This window comes from Loa loa (assembly GCF_000183805.2).
Source record: "Loa loa unplaced genomic scaffold supercont3.104, whole genome shotgun sequence".
Lineage (NCBI taxonomy): Eukaryota > Metazoa > Nematoda > Chromadorea > Rhabditida > Onchocercidae > Loa > Loa loa.
In genome coordinates, this window is record NW_018108284.1 from 13,651 (window position 1) to 22,636 (window position 8,986).

The 8,986-nt window shown below is 32.4% G+C and overlaps 1 protein-coding gene across 1 annotated transcript in view; it reads left to right on the forward strand.

The window, feature by feature from the left end:
* Nucleotides 1-4,702: 4,702 nt before the first annotated feature.
* Nucleotides 4,703-8,986, forward strand: part of LOAG_17618 (EF hand family protein) — a 5,240-nt gene continuing 956 nt past the window's right edge. The window contains exons 1-14 of the mRNA XM_020450280.1: nucleotides 4,703-4,825; nucleotides 5,035-5,175; nucleotides 5,366-5,463; nucleotides 5,718-5,837; nucleotides 5,913-6,104; nucleotides 6,241-6,339; nucleotides 6,594-6,660; nucleotides 6,756-6,876; nucleotides 6,981-7,065; nucleotides 7,422-7,567; nucleotides 7,690-7,783; nucleotides 7,899-8,030; nucleotides 8,414-8,497; nucleotides 8,761-8,889. Of these exons, the coding sequence (XP_020306055.1) occupies nucleotides 4,747-4,825; nucleotides 5,035-5,175; nucleotides 5,366-5,463; nucleotides 5,718-5,837; nucleotides 5,913-6,104; nucleotides 6,241-6,339; nucleotides 6,594-6,660; nucleotides 6,756-6,876; nucleotides 6,981-7,065; nucleotides 7,422-7,567; nucleotides 7,690-7,783; nucleotides 7,899-8,030; nucleotides 8,414-8,497; nucleotides 8,761-8,889 (1,587 nt within the window). The 5' untranslated portion in view covers nucleotides 4,703-4,746. The remainder of the gene's footprint in view (nucleotides 4,826-5,034; nucleotides 5,176-5,365; nucleotides 5,464-5,717; nucleotides 5,838-5,912; nucleotides 6,105-6,240; nucleotides 6,340-6,593; nucleotides 6,661-6,755; nucleotides 6,877-6,980; nucleotides 7,066-7,421; nucleotides 7,568-7,689; nucleotides 7,784-7,898; nucleotides 8,031-8,413; nucleotides 8,498-8,760; nucleotides 8,890-8,986) is intronic.

Here is an 8,986-nt window from a genome sequence, read left to right on the forward strand (position 1 = left end):
GTAGTAGTAGTAGTAGTAGTAGTAGTAGTAGTAGTAGTAGTAGTAGTAGTAGTAGTAGTAGTAGTAGTAGTAGTAGTAGTAGTAGTAGTAGTAGTAGTAGTAGTAGTAGTAGTAGTAGTAGTAGTAGTAGTAGTATGCAGTGCTTGATGAATGGATATTGTTTGCACTTTTCCACTTCTACTTAACAAAACTTTTTTTTCACCGAAAAAAAGATGCCAAATTTTTGATTGAATATAGGACCATCGGAAACTAGTCTTATTGTTGTCTTAATTCATGCCAATCGAAATATTATTATATTTTTAAAGTGTAGGTTAATTAAACAAGAGGTTATTCAATGAAAAGATCCAGTTAACGAACGCTTGGCTCATTATTTTGATTCTCATTGGAAAGTTTATATGTACGAACTTCCCGTTTCACTACTGTTGATGAGATTAATCAGGGATCACATGACAAATGATGAAATAGTATGGATGGTTATGAAAATGAACTGAAATAATTTTTTAAGAATTAACGAAAAAGGACAACACGGGATAGAAGCTCAATATGAAGTAGAGTGATGAAACAACTGGGAAATACTATGGCAATTTATACAGCTGGGTATTAGTGCAAATTTTTAAAAAAGAAAAACGAAAAATTCGAAAAAAGTTGAAATACTTTTGCTTTTTCCATTTTCTCGTTTTCCCCTTTTTCTCTATTTTTTTAATAAATATCACGCAATGACAGCAATTTTCCGAAATATGAGCCATAAATTTTTTGAATTTTGCGTAATATTGCCGTTTTGAATTTCACTGAGGGAAAGATTGAATTAAATCATTCATTGGACGAAAGGAAATTGGAATGATTTGACAGAAATGTTGGATTCATGTGATCGGAAGACAAATTGGATAGTTTAATTTTAAGGGTTTCCTTTCTTTTTTTAGAAAATATGTAAGTATGATTAAGCATTCAAATTGTTCCTTCGAGTCTCTTTGGCTTCGAATTATTGTGTTACTTGCTAACTCAATATTAAAGTTGAAAAAAAGAATAAGTGATTAGAGGGAACTCTGAAATGAAGAAATTTTGGTGAGAAAAAAAGAAAACAGTGCCAATTTCGGTATTTTAATTTGCTTTAACAAGAAATTTAATTTAACAAACGAATCACTCATGTTTTTTTTCCGAATTCACTTCCATAGTTTAAAAAATAGAGAAAACGAAATTCAATTTCTTGTTCATTTCAGACACCGTCATTGATATTTTGTGATATTGCGGACAGTACAGCGCAATATGAAATGCAAATGATCCGATTGTAAAAGCAATCCTAATTATTACTCCAACAAAAAGATGGTACAGGATTAAAGACCCGAAACAACCCTAAATTAATTTTGTACTGTTAAGAAAAAGAAATTGATGAAAGATGATGAAAGATGTAAAATTTGCAATATGGAAGCCATATATTATCATTATTACTTTATACGCTTTAATATTCCATATTTATAAATGTAATCTTTTCATTTCCTAAACATACTTATTTCTTACTTCCATTATTTGGTTCTTTTCATCTTACCATAAGTTACTGTCCTTTAGAATATTGTCCCTTTTTTTCAGGGATAAAAATTGAAAAAGGAAAAAATTTCTTTCAAGTCATTTATTCTTCACCAATTACTTTGTATTTAATTCACTTCATTTTCTGAACTTTTTTTTTATTTTTTGTTTTACTAATCTTTTTAATCACTCGATGATTATAAATTCCCAAAATTGTATATTGGTATGATGCAAATATTTGTTTGTACCGTGTAGGCATTTCTCCTTTCTCCGATTTTTTTTTCTAGAAGAATGGTGCTTCCTAATTATAATTTATATTGAGGTAATACAGGCAGTACATCAGTCAGTTTGTTCACACTTATCAGCTTTCAACATGAATCTTGCATATTGAGACAAAGTGTAAGAGTGGATATAATGAAAGTATGTTGATATGAATCCGATAGTTAAGACTCTAAGTTGAGAGCATTCCGAAGTGGGATGAAGTTAATTTCTTGAAATATTTTAATTTACAGAATCGTTTAATTTTTTCATTTACTGTCTTAAATTTGAAATAAAATGACGTCTCGCTTACTGTTTTCGTTATTTTGATTGATGAAAATGAAACAAAATATCACAATAATTACTTGCTCTGACTGTGTAGAATGAGCATAAGTATATCATTATGAATACTGCACAAACTTTCGAATTTCGCTTACTTTTTTTTGTGAATTTTGCAAGTGCAAAAAGGAAATTTATCAGTGACTAATAGGTTTGGCAAAAAAATCTCTCGAAATGCTTTCGTATTACAAATTAATTGCAATGAACAAGATGGGTCAAAATCACAAAATCTGTAAAAAATGAGCAGTCCTTCTTTTCATCAATAATATGAAAATGTCTGTCTGATCTATGGGTAACATCTGAAGGAAACCCGAAATATTTTTCCGTTTTCTACGACCAAACATTGTTATACGGCTCTGATTGTTTCTTCATCTTACACTTTGCGCGTATGAGTATTATCGTATTTAGTGTAAAATTAGTGACACTGATAAATGATGACAATGACTGACTGGCAATGTTATTATGGTTGGCCTCGAAAAGCTGTTTACATAAAAGCAACTAAACATATTTGCTCATTTAAAGCGTCATATCTAGTATTCTAACCTAATTTTACCTAATTTGTACTGTTTCCAGTTGAGCTTTTATCATGTACTACGAGAACTCCATACTTGAAAGATTATTTTCAGAGTTCTTATTGAACAATTTTCTATTTAATTTGTACTGCATTTTCTTTTTCTTGAAGTGATGCAGATACCAGTCCGTTCTTTATTTTATGCCAACTTTTTATTTTTTCTAAGCATTTGGCATTTGAAGAGAACAAATTCAATTCGTAGTTTTAGAAGGGAATAATTATCATTTAAAGATAATGACATGTAAAACTGCTGCTTAACAATACTGATTAATATTGTCTTTTCATAGGATTCAAATTTAAAAAGAAATTACTATCCTTCATCTAATCGGATGTTTTTAAAGATAAATGATTTTTTTTATGTTTTGTTGAATCATTTCTCTTCTTTTTTGTCATAATTTTTCATGCAAGAAGGGAGGGTTTTTCAAATAGTTTAGATCAGAAGTGTATTCAAATTTTTATTAGTCCACTTATTCTAATACATTTGGTACTTTAGCAAATTAGGCTTATTCAGTGCAGCAGCGTTGTTGAAGACGGAAACTGTTCCTTTATTCTTTTTGAGATTGCGGCCAAACTCGGCAATGATAGTACTTTAATACCTCTAGGTCTTCATCCAAAACAAAAAAAGCAGCTTCCTTTCTCGATCCCATGAAATATTTATTGAAATTTGCAAAAAAAATCATTGAATTTAACTTATAAATACTGAAATAATATATGAGCAAATTTATTAGGAAACATGATAATTTTTTGGACTATTTTGAAAAATATAGCGTCTGCGAAATTTGGTAGTTTGTATGAAAAGATATTTGAAAAGATGGACAGATATTCAATAATATTGCCAGTAAGTCAGACATTAAAACAACCTGGCTATTTTGAGGGATATTGAGGAAACGATTTCGAATACCGTCTTATTTAAATGATAATAACTGTTAACGATTTCATGTTATAAGTAAATTCTTAAAAAACGATTTGTTAGTTTCTTTTTTATTCTCTTTAAGCTCCAAACTTTAAGCTTATTCGCGCTTTATAGTACTCTTTACTGATCGTTCTTTGTTTAACCTTTGAATTTTACTGTGGCTTAGACATTATGACACTATCGCCTCCTCACCAATTTTGCAGCACCTCCAACCTTGTATAAACACTAGAAACTTGGGTTAAACTGGACTTCATTAAATGCAAAATAATGCATTATTTGGGTGGAAATGGTTCGAGGGTGAAAAACTTCGAAATTTCAGATGATTTCGGAATTAAAGAGATTTTCCAGGATATCTCCAAAATTGTACCATAATGGTATCTAATGAATTTAAAAAAACAACTAAATGTTATTAAACAGTAAAAGAAGAAGAAGAAGTGAAGTATCTTTTCACCAGAATACATTCATTTTCCGAACTGTAATATCCTTTTTTTTCTGGCAAAATCGGCTGTTCAACAAAAAATAAGTTCGAAGGGAAAAAAGTGAAGTGTTCGTTGATTTTCAACAGATGATTTGTTTTATACAGGCACCGCATTAGTTATATTAGTCACAGAATATGTCCAACACTCACGTAAACTTTAATACCAACATTAAGTACCGACCACGTTTGCTTCTGGACTTAATTTCCGGCATTTAATCTTGGAATGGGCCGGAGGGTATTTAGTGGCTGCAGCATGGCCTTCGATTATGGGATGGATTTGTGCCAGCTTAATGGCCGTGATTTACTTTCGCGTACTCCTGATTTCGTTCCACAGTTCTGGTCGTCTCGGGTTATCTGAAGTTGCGGGTTTTCGCAATCTTATAACACTTTGTTCTCTCTACTCCTCTTTTTCCAGTAGTTTCTTGAGAGCGGTATCCATTCTCAGGGTATTGGCCGTACTATTTATATAGGTTGATTTTGTTATTACTCAAGTAGCGGAACGATTAGCGCTGAAAATAAGCATTGAATCGACAACTCTTCTTTTTTGGGTCCACTAGTGTTCTGCTCTATAGGTTTTTTTCTCCTGAATTTTAAATGATAAGGAATGATTCGTGAAAATTGATTAGGTAATTATCTATCTGGCAACTAATATACTTACCAGTAATAATGACCCTGTCAGAAGCAACTACTCGGGACGATACTAATGATAAAAATGCTGACGTTCGAATCTTGCTTATCGGCGAGCGTAAGTTGTACCTTATTTTGTATTCCTTTTCTACTTCATGAAGTTCGATAATTGACTCCGGAATTTGGTAAGAATCTGTACAATTTCCGTTCATACAAATCACTGGTTTCGTAGATGACTACAATAGCTGATTTTGTTTCAGATGAAGAGACAAAGGTCCTGGTTTTTTTTCCCAAAATGTGGTCATTCAGTTTCAAGTTTATTTTCAGCTGGCGTTGGTAAAACATCGCTAATAATGTCGTTGCTTGAAGACGAATTTTGCGCAAAGGTACCTCCTCGTATTGACAATATAATGATTCCAGCTGATGTTACCCCTGAAGGTGTTGTTACATCAATCCATGATTATTGTGGTCAGTTTTGTTATTCGTTTGACAGTTATTGGTGAACATGAGCATGTTTAATGGTATGACAAGCTGATAAAGTACAATGCAGAAAGAGTGACGAGGAAAAAAAAGAAAGATGTTATCTGTTAGAAGAGTAGTTGTTCAACAATCCTGTACGTTTTCATAAATAACTGCTGAAATTGGCGGGTTTTCATAGGTAGTGAACAAACTGAGGAAGAACTTAAAACGGAAATTGAATCCGCGAACGTCGTGTGTCTCGTTTATGCCGTAGACGATCATCAATCGCTTGAAAAAGTTAGTTGTTAATTCTTAGGTAATTTTTCACCATTACTGCCTCCCACTATTAAATGATTGTTAACTACAGGGGAAAAGATATCCTTTCTGTTCTGTTTATTTTATTTTTGTTTACTGTCATCAGCAGTGTAATTCAGGCAATTCTAGGGCTAGATTCTTGGAAAAATGCAGATCATCATAAAAGGCAGTTACAAACCTCATATGATTTTCAGTACATATTCAATTTAAATTTCATGTGCACTTCTTTCTTCCAGGCAAAAAATATCTGGTTACCTTTGATCAAGCAAATCAAAAGTTATAAAAGTGATAGCTGCCCGATTATTTTTGTTGGCAATAAATCAGACGAAGCTGGACCATCTAAGCACATAGAAAAGGTAATGAGGACATTCCCTACATTTTTGATGGGAATTATTTAATTCGCAGTTAAGCTACACTGAATTACTGTGCAGGTGCTTCCAATAATGAACGAATACGATGAAATAGAAACATGCGTGGAATGTTCAGCGAAAACGATGAAAAATATTAGCGAGATATTTTATTATGCTCAAAAAGCAGTTATTTATCCCACTCATCAGTTATATATATCAGAAGATAGGGAATTAACGAGGAAGTGTAAAAAGGCTCTTATACGAATTTTCAAGGTAAGTTTGCGATGTACCACGAAGTCCGTGTAATGTCCATGATTTGTTCTTCAATACTTCAGTTGCCTAACTTTACATTTGTGAAACATATTTTCGGAAGTTATCATCTTGGAGATATTATGAAAATTATTTCCAGTTATGCGATTTTGATAATGATGGCCTTTTAAATGATACTGAGTTGAATCAATTCCAGTTGTTTGTTTTTGGAGTTCCACTTACAGCATCTGCTGTTTCGGTTAGTTTCCTCTATCAAATTTTTTAATATTGCACAGGCTGCTCTTATTTGGTTACTAATGTAATATGTCGTGCTAAGTTATTTCCATTTCTAATTTTATTACGCTGTGTATAAATCTAAGCTAAGAAAGTCCTCAATTTATTTACGGTGGGAAGTAAAACATGAAATCGAAAAGTGAGGGTTAAAAATGTTCGAAATTGATTTAAGATTTGTTAGTCATTCATGCTTGCGATAAAAATATGTTGTTTTTCAAGGATGTGAAAACAGCTGTGCGATTAAATACGAAGGACGGTGTTATCGATGATGCTATTACTCTTCCGGGTTTGCTTACTTTTTCCTCTTCCTTCGGATATCTATTAAATTAGTCTTTTTTTGTTGATTAACTAAACTCTGTCCCTCACGTTCGAAATATTTAGGCTTTATTTACCTCCATCAGCTTTTCATTCATCGTGGTCGACACGAAACAACGTGGAGGGTATTGAGGCGATTCGGATATGACAATGAATTAGAACTTGCAGCTGATTATATACAACCCTCGTATGCTATTTTAAACATGAACATGCCGTTAATATTGGTCTTTGAGGGACATAAATATCGAATGATTAACTGGGTTTTCATTAATATCTCTGCAATATTTTCAGGCTGAAGGTACCAAGGGGTAGCTCTACGGAGTTGACTCAGGAAGGCTTTCAATTCATCACTGCTTTGTTCCGAAAATTTGATGAGGTTTGTTGTTCATGGTGAAAACAGTGAGTTCACGATGGAAAGAATGAGAGGAAAAAAGTGAGCAAAGTCAAAATTTTTCTCGTGCGAGAAAAATTCAGCTGCAAAATATCCATTCTGATAATTCATAGGAGCATAGACTTCCAAGTCATTCAATGATGGAGGAGGTGGATGTCGATACAGTTTTAATTTATATTCCAAGAGTCTTCAAGCAACCTGAGGAGATACAGTTGTGTGTTGAAGTGGTTAGGATCAAATAGTCCGAACTACTCACATCTTAAACAGTTTGCTGTTAGCAGAATGGCTCAGAAGTTACAGTAATAAGTTTCTTCGAAAGTCCTGAACAGAAGAAATTTCAGGATAAGGATGGCTGCTTATCTCCTATGGAACTACAGAATCTATTCAGTGTTTGTTCACCACAGGCATGGAGCAAAGAAGCCAATTCTGCTGTGGAGACAAATCATAAGGGATGGCTAACTTATAATGGATATGTGGCTTACTGGATGTAATGTGTAAATTTTCATTATAAACAAAATTTTTGGATGGAATTTGATGGAGTTCCAGTTTCTAGAAGGTTTGCAAAGATAATCTGAAGATTTTTTGTTATTAATCTTTTGTCTTTCATAGTTTAACAACATTCTTGAATGTTTCGTTGACGATGGAATTATTGGCTTATCTCGGTTTCAGTATCCAACACGAATCGCAACTAGATGCTATTAAGGTTCGTTAGGAGAAACTGTTTTTTCTTTTTTCTTTTTTTTTTTGTAATATCCATGTTACTCGAATAAGTATATTTTATTAAATTGATATGAAGGAGATTTTTGTTTTTTTTTCAGGTAACTCGCGATAGGCGAATTGATATTGCTGAGAGATTTACAACAAGAGCAGTATTTCAATGCCATGTTATTGGCCCCAAAGGCGCTGGCAAAACGATTTTTTTACAGTCTTTTGCTGGTCGCAGTCTGACGGTTTGTCATCTTGCGTATCAATAATATTCTAGAAAGGTTTTCTAGAAAAGGAATTGATAATATCTGACGGCTTTGTGCAATTTCCAGCCTGACTATTCTGTCTCCGGGACAGTGAAAATTTAGACCAAGTAGATAGCTTTGAATCTTGGTTTTTTTAACTACTGTATTATTCTCGACCAAAGTTTGAGTGGTCAAAATAAAACAAATGAATAGTGCCTTTGCATTGTTAAAGTAATCAAAATATATAATAAGATAAATGAGAGTGAGGGTGTGGCTGGCCGAAAGTTAAATAGGTAAACTCAAATTGAATGTTATTGTCATACGCTTGTTTGATCTTCATTTATGACTGAGTTCGTGACTTGTTGAAACAAAACTAATTGTAGGATGTAGCGGCAATGGGGACAAAGTCGATTTCACCCTATGTTTTGAATAGTGTGAAAGTCAAACAAAGTACGAAATATCTCTTGGTAAGAAACACTTTCATTTTTTTGGCATCTTAAGAAAAATATTGCAGGGATTATTTGTAATTACATAATAAAGTAAAATTAACTTTCGATAAAAATTGAGATAGTTAAGATTGCCATTGTCAATTTCTTTCAATTGGTCATCTTTGTGAAAATTGATGTTTTAGGGAAATTTTTTGTAAATGAAAATTGTAAATTTTTAAATTTTTGTAAAAAATTTTTGCTTAAAGATCTTATTAGATGAAAAAAAAAATTTTTTTTTGCAGCTTCATGAAGTTGATGTACTCTCACCCGATGAAGCGCTTACAACTTATGAGAAAAGTGCTGATGTTATTGTTCTCTTATATGACATTACCAATCCTGACTCGTTTGCTTATTGTGCGTCTATATATCTGGTGAGAATGTTTTAGGGTTCTATATATTTGTATGTATATATTCGTATATATATATATATATATATATATATATATATATATATATATATATATATAT